Source organism: Miniopterus schreibersii (assembly GCF_964146895.1).
Source record: "Miniopterus schreibersii genome assembly, chromosome: 17".
Classification (NCBI taxonomy): Eukaryota; Metazoa; Chordata; class Mammalia; order Chiroptera; family Miniopteridae; genus Miniopterus; species Miniopterus schreibersii.
In genome coordinates this window covers 24,275,808-24,291,268 of record NC_138117.1, presented here as the reverse complement: position 1 = coordinate 24,291,268, position 15,461 = coordinate 24,275,808, and the positions used below count along the sequence as shown (strand labels likewise).

At 35.9% G+C, this 15,461-nt stretch overlaps 1 protein-coding gene across 8 annotated transcripts in view; it reads right to left on the bottom strand.

Moving 5' to 3' along the window:
• LOC308547196 (serine/threonine-protein kinase Sgk3) overlaps nucleotides 1–15,461 on the bottom strand; it is a 91,072-nt gene that overhangs the window by 16,054 nt on the left and 59,557 nt on the right. For 4 of the 8 annotated variants that reach the window (XM_081117091.1, XM_081117090.1, XM_081117094.1 and 1 more), the window contains 5 exons: nucleotides 13,573–13,648; nucleotides 8,560–8,647; nucleotides 6,713–6,762; nucleotides 5,922–5,960; nucleotides 4,294–4,351 (listed from right to left, as the gene is read on the bottom strand). In XM_081117091.1, coding sequence (XP_080973217.1) covers nucleotides 4,294–4,351; nucleotides 5,922–5,960; nucleotides 6,713–6,762; nucleotides 8,560–8,647; nucleotides 13,573–13,648 — 311 coding nt within the window. The remainder of the gene's footprint in view (nucleotides 1–4,293; nucleotides 4,352–5,921; nucleotides 5,961–6,712; nucleotides 6,763–8,559; nucleotides 8,648–13,572; nucleotides 13,649–15,461) is intronic. The other 4 variants (XM_081117093.1, XM_081117096.1, XM_081117092.1 and 1 more) reach the window with 1 other exon arrangement.

Here is a 15,461-nt window from a genome sequence, read left to right as displayed (position 1 = left end):
AATTTCAATACTTTAATAGTAGAATAATTCACTTGTCTATAAATCAATACTTAAATTTTATAAAAAGAAAGTCCACAAAAGACCTAGACAATATAATGTTTTTGTTTTGAAAATTGAAAACTACTAAATTTATTTCTATAAATCTACTTTTCCTTAAGTATTTTAATAAAACAAAAAAAAGGATGTTGATCATTTGAATAGCCAGGCACCATTTCTTTGTGTGCTGGCATTTGATATTTTTACTAAATTTAAGCACCAAAATCTATACTGCTGGCGATCTTTGTGCTCTTGTGTGTGTGTGTGTGTGTGTGTGTGTGTGTGTGCCTACCACGAGTCGCGAAGAGCATACTTAGAAAACATTGAGGCTATAAACTTCATGGCTACATAAAAAAGGGGGAAGAAAATGATTTCTAGGTGATCAACATGAATTTTTGTTTTAACTTTTAGGTTTCTCTTATAGGTTTTAAATTCAGAAGAAAGAGTTCAGAGAAGGAAGCATCACAGATAGCTGAGTTTCTATAATGGGCTGGGTTGCATGCACTCTCGAGGACCTGAGAAACTCAAGAGGATTTTTTTGCCTCATACAAAGGTAGACAATTGCTCAAGGTTTTACAAGTAATTTTAAGGGATTCAAGATGCCCCACCAGTTGTGTAACTATTAAATGATACATTCCAAAGCTCTCTGAGACGATATGACACACCTAGTGGCATTGCTGGGCCTTATGTTACATCTGTTGTCTTCCTCACCAAAACCTACAACCCCAGTCTAAGCACGAGAAAAATTTCAGACATATTCCAACAGAGGGACCTCTTACAATATACCTAACTGGTACTTCTCAAAGCCATCAAGGTCCTCAAAAACAAGGAAAGTCTGAGAAACTGTCACAGCTAAGAGGAGCTTAAGGAGATACACAACTAAATGTAATGTGGTATGGTAGATGAGATCCTGGAACAGAAAAAGGACATTAGGTAAAAACTAAGGAAATCTAAATAAACAATGAACTTAAGTTGATAGCAATGCATTAATATTGGTTCATTAATTGGAACAAATGTACCATACTAATGTAAGATGTTAATAAAAGGGCAAACTGTGGGGATGGGGTGGGGGATGGTTCAGGAATTCTCTGAACTTTCTGTATTTTCTCTTTTTAAAAATATGTTTTTATCGCCCGTAGGCATTTGGCTCAGTGGCTAGAGCATTGGCTTACGACTGAAGGGTCCCAGGTTAGACTCCGGCCGAGGGCATGTACCTCGGTTGCAGGCTTGTGGGAAGACAACCAATTGGTGTGTCTCTCACATCGATGTTTCTCTCTCCCTCTCTTTTCTACTCTCTCTGAAAAGCAATAGAAAATATATCCTCGGTGAGGATTAAAAGAACAAAAAAAGAAAGAAAAGGGAACCCTTGTACACTCTCAGTGGAGATGTAAATTAATACAGTGATTATGAGTAAAACTATAAAGGTTCTTCAAAAAAAAATTTTTTTTAAAAGTCTTTATTGATTTTTAGAGAGAGAGGAAGAGAAAGGGAGAGAGTGAAAGAGAAAAATTGATGTGCTGCCTCCTACACACCCCCTACTGGGGATCCAGCCCACAACCCAGGCATGTGCCCCGACCGGGAATCAAACCGGTGACCTCGTGGTGCGTGGGGTCAACCAACTGAGCCACACAGGCCAGGGCTGTATTTTTCTCTTTACTCAGTTTTTCTGTAAATCTAAAATAAAGTCTATTAATTTGAAAAAAATGTTTGTTACTCAGAAAGATGTAGTGAAAACATCTTCAGAGTGAAAATGTCCTGTGCTCAACTGATGGCATTTTTCTCATGCCCCATTCTTTTGTTCTCTGCAATATTTCACTCTTTTGAATGTTCTTTTCTTCTTACACTTTTCCTTGGTTTATCTTCAAGTACATCATGAGATAATAATTCCAAAAATGTGGCAATTAGGATGTAATCATTTCCTTCAAGTAGGCATTTTTTCCTATTTGATTGGTAGATTGGGAGAACAGCCAGATGGTTAAGAAACAAATGTGCAAATGGAAAGTGAAACCGAGTCCACTCACTGGAGAAAAGATAATAAATGTTAGCTGGCCGTTACTTATTTTAGCCTATCATATATTTTTCTATTCTTCAAACACATTGTGAATTTGCATTTGTCTGTTTTTCCTTCTTTTTGTGTATTATACTTTTCTTTGTTTTACTGCACTTTGTTGGATTCTAGTCATTTTGCAAGATTTAAAATTTTTTTAAACATAACAGATAACTAAAATAACTCACAAATCATTACAAGTCAGTAAATTATTACAAAATGAACACATTATGTAACTACTTTGGCCCCGCTTTGGTCCCATTCCAGAAACTACTCATCCCCATCTTCCTCAAAGCTAACCACTATCTCAGCTTGCAATAACGCAGGTAATTTCTGTCATTTTTTGAATTTTATCTAATTAGAATCACGTAAAGTTGTCTCTGCCTAATTTTTTTCACTCTAAATTATCTAATATGCATTCAAGTTGTGGCATGTTGTACAGTTTTTGAATTTTTATTGCAGTACACAATTTACTCCAATCTTTTGTTGACAGACATTTAGATTGTATACGAATAATGATGCTATGAATATTCTGGCATGTGCCTTTCCTTGTGCATATGTGCATGCATTTCTGTTGGATATATAGCTAGGAGTAGAACCAATGCGTCATAGGTAATGCATACATTCAGCTTCAATAAATGTTTCAACCAGCATTAAAAACACCAACACACATGAATAAATCTAATTAAAGATGTGTAATTAGGTCCTTGAAAGTGCATACAACCCAGCCCATTACAGCACACTATAAAACAGTACTGAGAGAAAGTAAAAATGAACTAAATTAACAAAGGGATAGACCATGGTCATGGATTGGAAGACTCAATAATGTGAAGATGACAATTCTCCTCAAATTGATCTACAGATTCAATGCAATCCCAATAAAAATCCAACAGGCTCTTGTGGAAATTGACATGCTAATTCTACCATTTATATAGCTATGTAAAGGGCTAAGAAGAGCCTCATGAAGAACAACAAGGAAGGAGGACTCGTCCTGTTGGAAATCAAGCTACATTTGTCAAGACACTGGTTCTGGTGCAAGAATAAACAGACAGACTACTGAAACACAATATAAAATCGAGAAACAAATATAAAACATAAAATCTAGAAGTAGATCCATGCATATATGGACACTGGATATATGATGAAGGTTACCCTTCAGATCAGTGGGGAAAGAACAGTCTTTGCAATAAATTATGTGGGATCAGTTGGCTATTCATAGGGAAGAAAATAAACTATGACCCTACACCTCATGCTGTATGCAAGAACTAAACATGAAGTTTCCAAAAGATAATGCTTTTTGTTATTAGTGACAGATTATCTCTAACATCTCAAGGGACTGTGACCATTTTGAGAGCAGATCTATTTCTATCTTTCTATTGCCTAGCATGTAGCAGCTGGTCAATACATATTTGCTGAATTAATAAACACACATGGGTTTAACTGCATGATCACAGTTTCTAGTGTCTAGAGAACTCAGAAAACAAGCCAGAGATACAGAGAGCTATACATATAGCAAACTAGAATTAAATACATGCATATTTATTTTTACTACAGATTGACATATAATGCAAAAAAAGCACTTCTGGCCTTAAGTGATTCTCCTTCCCTGGTGGCCACAACTGTCAAGTTAAGTGATTCAGCTGACAATCACTTCCAAAGAGAAGCAGGGTCTTCATAGGGCCCTTTCTCCCCCAACTATTATTTACACAGCTGCTCATTTTTGTATTTTCCGCCTCAGCTTAAATAGCACCTCTTCAAAGTAGCAATCACTGACCCACCCACCTAAGTAGGGAGTCCACACCACTGCCTACAGTTTTCTGTCACTTCACCCTATTCTTCGATTCCTTCATAGCCCCATTATACTTACAATTATTTATTTGACTGCATATTTTTAGTTGACTGTTTCCCCTACTAGGTTGTAAGCACCACAAAAGCAGCAACCATGTCAGTTTTAAGTATTATCTAAACAGGGCCTGGAATGGTGCTTGGCAAATAGTAGGTGCTCAACAAATACTTTTTGAACAAATGAATTTTATGTTAGAATTTCAGTAGATGCCTTATCTCCCTAATTATTCTGTCAGTACTTTGAAGGCAGAGAAAGGATCTTAACTCCATGTCCTGCATACCAACAGGCTTTGTGGCCTGGCATGTATAAAGCATGCATTCCTTAAGTACTTATTTATGGAATGAGAAAATAAACACACTCTTACCTTGCCAAAGCTGCCTTTTCCAATAACTTTTAAGAAATCAAAGTCTGTTGGTTTAGCACTGAAATAAACGAACAACAAGAATTAGCCTCCTAGAAACTGGACAAATGTTAACTTTTAAACATTTCTCAGCATACTTTTTAATAAGTAAATGTTGGATACAAAACACTTCAGCATGATGACTTCAGCTTTCACGCTAGTAGTAACCCATTTTAATATAAAATAGGTAATAATAAATAATATCTACTTTCTGATTAGATATTTTACAACTTTAACTCTTGTTAAGTTCTACTTAAAAGGAACTTTGATAATAGCATCGTTAGAAGAAAATGAGATATTATAGTTTTGAACTCAATGTAGCTTCTATCTAAACTAATCTTATTAACTATAAACCTCACCAATGCTGTTAATGAAGAAACTGAATAACTATATAAGTTAGTAATACATTCCAAGGACTCTCTAGTTTGGTAATTCTTCTGAAAAGGAAGTTAATAGCTCAAACACCTAGTAAAGTCACTAAGAAAAATTTCTTGAGGAAAAAAGTCATCACAGTGTTTTGCATATAAATAATTTATTATACATTACAGATAAAGACCTCTCTGCTTATTCTCATAGATGGTACTGTAGGAAAGCCAGGGGTAGAGAAGCCAGAGGGAATACTAGGATTGTCCTTTTATTTCTATTATCCTGTCAGGTAGAAACAGCGTTGGCTGTCTGTAGGTTAAAGCACAGGGCAGCAGAAAGTTGAGCGTAAGCAGCCAGAAGAGCTGTTTCCCTTCAACACAGTCTGAATTCCCAAGCTGTACTAAGGAGAGGGGAATGACTCCATTTAGAGTCTAAATTTCCTTCAATTCATTATTGAAAGAAATAGTCAATTCAAACATGAGAGTAACACCAAGTCTAGGTTAAATAATAACAGGGGAAGGTTAGGGAGATAAATACTTAACTAAGCTTAGATGTTTTCTTCTTCAAGAACGTGCTCTTTGGACTAGTTACTCTGTTCTTTAATATGCCGAAATACTGAAATAATTTTTTAAACAAATATAATAGTGAAAAAAACATGCAAATCCCTCATGGTAAACACACTAACTGAGGCCCCACTGTTAACTGCTGGTGACAAACCCTAGTTTAAAGTAAATTTCTGTTTTTGTGCTGCCTGACCAACTCAGTGCTATGATGGCAGGAAAAATGCTCAAACTCAAACTTAGCTCTTCCAGTTACCATCCCATTTCTGTGCTTTCCTTTGTAGCAAAACTCAAGTAAGCGGTCTAAATTCTGTCTATAGCTGCTGTTCCCTCCTCGAGTTCTATCTTGAAGCTTTTCCTGTCGGCAGGGTCTTTGTACCCACCACACCACTGAAACTGCTCCAAATGGTCACCAGCAACTTATAAGAACCAGGGGCCGAGTCTCAGACTTCACCTTACTTGCCCTACTGGCAATATTAACAGTCAATTGCTCCTCCTCGAGAAGCTTTCTTCACCTGCTTGTGTGACACTACATTCCTCGTTCTCCTATCTTCCCATTTACTCTTCCTTTAGTGTCCTTTACTGGCTCCTCTCTGATTTTACTATAATGCTGAAGTGTCCCATGACCCAATCCTTGGACCATGTCTCTTCACTGTCTATACTCACTGTTTAAGTGGACCAAAAGGGTGAGGGAAGCGAAGTATCCTGGGATAAAAGATAGAATACTTTAGAATTAGTCCAGTAAGGGTGTAAAAATAATTATAAGTGAGGACAGCAACACTCCTTCTCTAACCCAGGCAGACATTACTAATCCGTCAGGGCACTTCTCAAACTGAGCCAAGAAGTGGCCTTGGAATCCTCTGTATGCAGTGTCCTAGGTATTCACTTCCGATAAATTGACACTCAAGATAAAGTCTATATTTACCACTCCTGGTGTTCCTCAAAACATTTCCCCTGGGGTCAATTAAATATGGGACTATGGGAGAAAGTGCAAAAAGAAAGTTTAGCAGCCTTTAATAAACTAATGTGCATCGTGACTACTCTGGAACAAGCTGGATAAGGACTACGGTTGCACCAATGACACTGAGCACCAGGAGAATATCAATTAGGCCTGCACGGATGCTTCTGCCAGAACACTTCCCAAGTACCTCCCAGGACTTACTGTTCCTTGGGAAATACAGTCTACTGACTTTACACACACACACACACACACACGGGCGGGAGGCAAAACAGTGGAACCTGATCAATAATTTGTGGGTTAAAAATGCCTCAGAGCTCCACTAAAGCAATGCAAAGCTAGAGCAGTAAATTAGGCAAGCATAGGAGACTATTATATTCACTGTAACTATGGTTATATCTCTTAGGCTTCCAGTCGAACTGGTAAAATTATATCTAAACATTTACAAAAAAAGATCCTTCTAAAGTTTAAAGGATTGTTTGAAACAAATCAAACCTACTGAGGGTTTCCAGATGGTCCCAGGTTGATGTTCTGTGAGGTAGAGTGTAGCTGTTGAAGTGAGGAAAAAAAATTAGTGTTCATATTGGAACTTCAATGGTCAGTAAATGGTTTTCAAATAAAATACACATAACTGCATCAAATATTTGATGTAGTGCCATGCTAAAGAAACCTAAAGTCCTAATTCTTAATAAACATACAGACTTATTTGGAAACATCCATAATCATTTTTATGATAAATTTCAAGAGCAGTTGTAAGGAAAGTGGTAAGGCAGAAATTAAGCTCACAGTGGCAAATGAATGAAGTAAACCGGGGAAAGCTCCTTGGAAGAGGTGGGCATTGAAACCACAATTTAAGAGGGATAATTTTTCCATTCAAAAACCTGGTTAAAGATGGCTTTTGTTTTTCAAATTTTCCAATAAAGATGGATACTTTTACTAGAGCCTTATATAATTATTCTTCATATAAGCTTTAAACATGAAATAAGCTTTTAAAAACTTCTCTTTAAGTTAATCAGAACCAATAAATTTTATCTAAGCAATTTCTTATTAGAGACAAATATATGTATTTCCACTTAAATTCATTTGAAACTTATGACAATCTCCAGAATACAAGCTATTTTTAAAAATAAAGAACAAAAATTCTGATGTATAATAATATGTTTCTTATGAAACAATACATTGTCACAGATGAAAAAGTTAAACCTGTTCTCTTAACTGAGAATCCCCTTTGGCATCAGAGAAACATTACTACTTTCCAGCAGTCAAAAAAAGGAAAACATCTATTATCAAATGAAGATTTTAGCTGTAATACAGTAATGTTCCAACTCATAATATTATCCTTTAAATTATAAAAACAGAACCATGACATAATTAAAGGATATTATAAAAACTAAAATGGCCCGGCCGGCGTGGCTCAGTGGTTGAGTGTCGACTCATGAACCAGGAGGTCATGGTTTGATTCCCAGTCAGGGCACATGCCTGGGTTTTGGGCTCGATCCCCATTGCAAGAGGTGTGCAGGAGGCAGCCGATCAATGACTCTTTCATCATTGATGTTTCTATCTCCCTCTCCCTCCTCTACCTCCCTGTCTCTGAAATCAATAAAACATATTAAAAAAAAAAAAAAAGCCTTCACTGCAACACCTCTGATTTTTATGTATATATTTAACAAATACTTAATAATCAATTCTGAATTATAAAGGTGTTATCATATTTATAACATTTGCAATTATCATTTGAATTGCTAACTATTAATTCTTTGAGTTAAATTATTGTAATTTCTCTTACCCACATATTTTTTTAAATTAAGTGTAGAAAATATCTTCGTAAGGCAAGAGCTTATTATATTTATTACAATTTATTTTAAAAAATAAAAATATTCTATTCAAGTATAGTAAAGATGAAAACATACAGTGACCAAAAAAAGAAGTTGTAAATTGAAGAGAGTGGAATACAAAACTGTATATACACTATATAATTAGAATTAGATAATTTTAAAAACTCCTTATATGTTAAGAGAAGATTAGAAAGAAAATCACTAAAATGTTAAAGATAACTAGGTCTGGTTGGTGATATATGGGTAATAGTTCCCTTTTTACTATTTTCAAAAGCTTCTTTAATGTATTATTTTTTCATTGTAAAAAGTACTCACTTATAAATTTTATAACTGCAATCAGTAAGAGGCTTTTATGTATTCTGTAGAATATATGTTTTTATGTATTCTACAGAATAAAAAACTTAAAATGGGTAAAATGACTTCGTTTTAACTAAATATCCTAAAGGTGCCCATAATTCCATCTTTAGGGAATGGTATTTTTTCTGTTCAAAAATACAATCCCTCTTACTACCTTCTCAGTACTTCTTTCATCTTCATCTTCAGATGGGTCTGACTGATGTTTTGGGCTGTCCATTTGAAGGAATGCTCTGACATCTGGACTAAAAACAAAAATTAACTTTATTATGACTTTTTAAAGTATTTCTACAGCTTTTCTCCCTTTTAAAATGAAAATAAAAATAATTATAATAGCATCTACACTAAAGAAGTCAAACAAAATCCATTAATATTCATTATCATAAAAGGAATAAGCAAATGATTTTTAAAAAAATAGAGAATCCAACACAGGCAAAAGCATAAACAGGCAGCTCACAGAAGGGAAAACCCAAACAATAAGAAAATTTATCAAGATGCCTAACTTCATTAAGAGCCCAAGAAATACAAATTAAAATAATGAGTTACTACTTTACGTCCACTAAATGGAAAAATTAGAAAGCTAGATAATATCAAAAATTGGTAGACGTATAGGGAAAGAGACACCTTCATGTACTACGGTGAGAATGTACAATGAGGCAACTTTTCTGAAAAGCAATCTGACAGGACTTGGTGAAACTGTGTATGCGTTTTCCTAGACCCAGAAATTCCAGTTCTAGGAATAAACCACAGAAAAAAATATGCACAGGTTCAGTGAAAAGCATGTAACTAGGACACTCATTGCAACATTTCTTACAATAATAAATCAGAAGCGAAATAGCCATCCACCACTAGGGAAATGGGTAAGCGAGCACGGTGACCACCGACGGACGGCAGAAACAAGGAGCTACAGACAGTACAGGACACTGCCACTTACGTGGATGCATTAACTACTCACGCAACAAAGCAACCGTCATTAGACAGACAGCCAAAGACACGTAACACAAGCAGATTAAAGTAGGTATCGACAGTGGGAATGAGGAACTGGCAGTGAAGATCAAAGACAAAGAGGGGAAAAAGGAGTAAAATAAAAGAGGGGCCTTGTGTGGACTAGCGACAATCGCAAGCAATGATTAAGTCTCTGTATCAGAGGTACCTCCTTCCAAATCATTCTTTTTTTCTTCTTGAGATATAATTGATATTTGTATGTATTGTGAAATGATCACAGTAAGTCCAGTTAACATCCATCGCCACAGTTACAATTTTTTGTCTTGTGATGAGAACCTTTAAGATCTATTCTCTTAGCAAATTTAAAATACAAAGTGGGGCAAAAGTAGGTTTATAGTTGTGAGTATGCACGTGAAACAGTTTATTCTTGTACTACTACTTATTAATTATTGTATTATTTTCCATACGAACATCTGTAAACCTACTTTTGCTCCACCCTTTATATACCCTACAACCCAGAATTTCTACTCCAAGACACATCTGAAATGCCTGCACACGTGCACCAAAAGATATGTTAATGACAACATTATTCATTATAGCCAGAAAATGGAAACAGCTCACATGTCCATCAGCAGTAGAATGGATAAACTGTGGCCTATTCACACAGTGGGATATATACAACTATAGAAATGGAACAAACTACAGCTACATGTGACAACATAGTGACTCTCGCATTACTGAAAATAAATCAGATAAAGAATATGCATATAAGCACAACCCAAGGACACGGACAATGGTGGGGAGAGGGACTGGGGAGGGGGATGGGACGCAGTGGAAGGGATCATTGAGGAGAAAAAGGGACATCTGTAATATTTTAAACAAAAATAAAATAAAATTAAAAAAAAGAATATATATTGTATGATTCTACTTGCATAAAGTTCAAAAACAGTGCACATTAATCTATGCTGCTAAAAAATCAGGAAAATAATTACCTTTGGGATGAGGGAAAGGATAGAGACGAGAAGGGATATGTGAGGGGCTTCAGGAGTACTGGTAACATTCTATTGCTTGGCTGGGGGGTGGCAACTCAAATGTAATCATTTTCACATGATTTATTAAGCTGTATGGTCATGACTTCTGCTCTTTTCTGTATGTGCTAGCCTACAATAAAGCTAAAATAAGGTATTTTTGCTTCCATTTGCATTTCCAAAATAGGGAAGGAAATGTTCAGTTCTTTTGGATAATTTTCAGTTATTAATCAGCCATTTGTAGCTCCTATTTTGTAAATCAATGTGCTTTGTCCATTTTTCTTTTGGTGTCTTAAGTGTGAATTACCTGTATGAGCTCTTTCCATATTAAGTATATTTATCTATAGCTCTTTATCACGGGAAACTTTTTGTATATTTTTGGTTTTTAATTTCACTTTTGATTTGGGAAGTTCAAACATTTTTATTAGCCAAATTTGTGTTTTACTTTGTAACACATCAAGCGCTGCCAATATGCTCAGAAAACCTTTTTTTTAACCTAGAGATCATAGAAATACTAACATATCTTATTCCAGCTTTTTAGTGTTTTGTTTTGTTTTTAAAATATATCTTTATTGATTTCAGAGAGAGGAGAGGAGGGGGAGAGAGAGGGATAGAAATATCAATGATGAGAGAGTCACTGATCGGTTGCAGCCCACAACCTGGGCAGGTGCCCTGACCGGGAATCGAACCCCGATCGCCTGGATCCTAGGTCAACGCTCAACCGCTGAGCCACGCCTGGCCGGGCCTTTAGTGATTTTTAAAATCAATTTTAATAAAGTTGTTTTAAAAGTAAGCTTTTTTCTATTAAAGTAAAGCAATTTCTAAAGTTGATTTCACAAATTAATACTAGCCACACAGGAGGTCTAGTTCAAGATGTACTTGCTGCGTAGCTTCTCTTCTTGCTCTCTTAAATTTGTACTATTTTATAAACAGTTTGATGTGCAAATGAAGAATATGAGAATTAACAATGTTCCATTAACAACAGATAAGATCCAGAAAATATGAAGTGTCACCTTTTATTGAGAAGAAAATGTCAGTTAAAATTACATTCAAAAAACTTGTGGCTATTTATTTTTGGGGTGCTGGAAAGGCCCTGTACCCTAAATGGAATAATGGTGGGTACAGGGTGTATATGTAAGAAATCTATTGGGTTGTATACTGAAGAACTGTGTATTGTATAAGATAATGTTAAAATCAATGCAATCAAATTGCTTTTAGTTGAATTTTGATACCAAATATAACATCTTTATGATATTGCTCTTCTAGACCCAGATGGAATATTTAGAATTTAATATATAGTGTCAGAGGTTCTGAGTAACACCGTCCAAAATACCAGGAGAAATAATCACCAGCACCACCATGTATTCCATACTTAGTCCATGTGAGGCTCTCTGTCAAAGGAGGGAACAAATTCAAGATCTCAATGTATGAATTATATTTCAAACAATATGCCAATTCAAAGTAATCTCAATGCATACAGCAAAAAATTAAAGGTTAGAAGGATAGATCTATGCTGAAGATAACATGGAATTTGTCCTTGGGAAAAGGCATTAATGTTTAAAAATAATTATACAAAGAGCCAAATAATAAAAGGCTCTTTGCTGAGAAATACACTAGATATAGGAACCCTGAGTTCAAGGTTCCTCCCCAATTTTATGCCCCTGTCACCTGCTGGAAGCCCTGAATGAAAAGGCAGCTGCTCTTCAGTGCACTGGCTAATCCTAGGGCTACTGCAGCTACTAGACCTCCCAACCCTGTCCCTTGTGTCAGGGGAAATCCAGAGCATGGGCAGAACACCTGAGTTAGGGGAGGTTCAGTTCCAGTATTTTACTAACTTAGTAAATTACAATTAAGTGAGACAAAAAAGGAGGTCAGAGGACCTGCTCAGAATGGTAGAAGACTACTGTAAACTGTAAAGAACTATATAAACGGTAATATAAAGATCTATATGAAAAAATCATTTTTTAGAACAAATGCTAAAAATATAGTCCTTCAGTGCTGGGATCTGGAAAGACTGTTCAGGTGTGTGGTGTCTGCATCACTGTCCATAATGCAACCCTCACTTACATCTACATAGATAAGTGAGCCGTGAAAAAGCTCCCCAGATATTTTACTTTACCCTCTTTAATTTTTATAATACTTTAAACATACAAAACAATACAAGTAACATATATGTAAATTACAAATCACAATAAATATGATGAACACCCATGAGCGATTTACCAGACTCAAAAATGAAAACATATCTCAAAACACGTTCCTGGGTCTGTCTGATAGGACACACGCTTTCTGCCTTCATCAGCAGCTGCTACTTTACAGAAGGAGTTTAAATTCATTAGCAAGAGACACACACACACAGGGTGGGAAAGCACCTTCAAGTAAGTGGCTGCCTGGAATGCTGTGTTGAGAAGGACTGGAGGCCTCTCGATGGAAGAGGACAGGAGTGGTGGCACGTGGGCCTGACCCTTGCGAACTCCTTCAAAGGCGTTATCTCCTTTCTGAACATCTACTCTGTGTTCCAGTCATAACTTAAGTGTCCTGAATGTTTCAGGCTTTTTTTAGACTCTTACACATACTGCTCCGTTTGCCTAGAATGCTCTCCCTGTGTTGATTTCTTGAATGACTGTACTTCCTTTAAGGCCCAGGAAGCCTTCTTTGACCTCCCTAAGAGATGGCCATATTTTTCTCTGTTATCTTCTAGCACCTCTATCATAAAACTTTCCTGGCTTTAGTTGCTTGTTGATATATCTGTTTCTCCCGCTAGACTGGAAGCCTATGCCTCTGGAACATAGGAATGGCACTCAGTACTCTTTATGTTCCCAGTGCGCACAGCAAGTACTTAACAAATGCTGTTTGAATGTATGAATAAATGTAACACTGAACAATTAGCAAAATATTTTATCTGTGTACTATGCAAATTCCTTTCAAGTTTAATTTACAAAACCAATACAAGTGCAAAAGGCAGAAAGAAAATAACTAGGACCTTGAGTTGATGGTCAAAAAAGGAGTTATAAAGGTTACTGTTTCCAGTCACTAGGGAGAAATGCTTGAGGAAGCGTTTACAAGCGCACAAACACACACATTATATACAGCACACTGACATTCTACAGAACATATAAAATCTTTGGCCAGTAACTTATTCAATATTCTTAGGTTTGATTTCAGTGCGTCTTCAGAACACAATGATAATTACTTACTGGTTGTAAAGCTCTGGATGCCTAACTAAGTTCTGAATGAATTCATTCAGTCCTGCTCTTCTTTGTTTGATAAAATCTGTTAAAAGAGATATAAGCTATTAGGATTATTTTTGTCAGACTACATAATTATCAATATAGTTATAGAAGAACAGATACAAGTAAATTCTGATCAAGAAGCTATTTCTTATGTTTCTTGATATACAATAGAAAACAAAACAAATACTAAAGCAGATAACATATCCCCCAAAATAAAATTCTCCCCAAAATGACTATTTTAGGTTTTAAACAGACTCACTACAAAAACCGGAGGCATTTGCTTGGTCCAATTCCTCCTGTACTACCAAGTAAGGGATAAAAATTAACACTATGACACTGGTGACTGAAAAAAATCATGCTAATTAAAAAATAAACAAACAAAAAAACCCAAGAATTACTGGAAATCCTTGCAACTTGGGAATGATTAATTGGTTACTTGAGTTTCACCAAAACTCTGATGCTAAAAAAACACCTGCTGCTAAAAACAACAACAAAAAACACCCTTGAAAAATACACTTGAACACTTTCCTAACAAATAATTGTCCAACATCTTCAAAGTGTTTTCACTGTTGATGACTGAGGTTCGTGCAACAGCAGTTTTAGCAATAGAGGTTACGCACAAAGATTTCTTAGAATTAGAAAACTGTATTCAAGTATCTTATCTCTGCTATGTATTAGCTAACTAACCTTGAACCTTTCTAAGACTTAAGTCCTTACTTATATAACGGGAATAACAACATTTATACCTCATACTGCTGTTATAGGATTAAATATGACTGCATAGAATAAGTTTAGTGTAGAATGCCTCCTTTTGTTGTTGTGTCAAAAAGCCATCACCCTAAACCAAATTCTTAAGAAATATAGATGGTCCCTGACTTACAATGGTTCAACTTAAGATTTTTCAATTTTATAATGGTGTAAAAGGGCTTAGAATTCAGTAGAAACCATACTGTGAATTTTGATCTTTCCCCAGGCTAATAATATGCAGCACAATCATCTCTGTGGCAACAAGATGATTTTGCCCAACCGCAGGCTAATGTAAGTGTCTGGAGCACGTTGAAGGTCTGGGCTAGGCTAAGCTATGACATTCGGTAGACTAGGTATATTCAATGCATTTTCTACTTTTGATATTTTCAACTTACAGCGGGTTTATTGGGGTGTAATGTAAGTTGAGGAGCACCTGTATATTCTAAAAACTGAAGAAACAGGAGACTTGAGAAAGTATCTCAAAATGTTATTTGTCTCCAAAAAAACTTGTAAACAACATTCAACTTAACAGTGAGTGAGTTTTGGTTTAGTAAAATGATTTCTACTCAACCAAGGTTTTAATGTATAGTGTTTGTCACCCAAATTATGGGTTGTTTCCAGTCACATAGGTTTATTTCCGTTTCTTAAGAGACCTTTCTGAAATGTAAGGTCTGGATATAAAAGAGCAAATATAAATTAGATCTGGTCTCTCAGATCCAGATGCACCTGGCATACCTTTTTCTTGTTCAATTATGAATTTCTTGAAGAATTTCAGGAAGGTATCTTGTAAAACTCTTCCAAGGGCATTCTTTTTTTTTTTTTAAATCCTCATCTGAGGATATTTTCTCTATTGCTTTTCAGAGAAAGTAGAAGGGGGGAAAAGAGAGATAGAAACATCGATGTGAAAGAGACACATCGATTGGTTGCCTCCAACCGGGGCTGGGGATCGAGCCTGCAACAGAGGAATGTGCCCTTGGCCAGAATCGAACCTGGGACCCCTCAGTCTGCAGGCCGCCGCTCTAAGCACTGTGCCAAACCACCTAGGTCCAAGGGCATTCTTTATGTCACCAGACAGTAAAGCATACGTGAGGTTTACGTTAAAAACT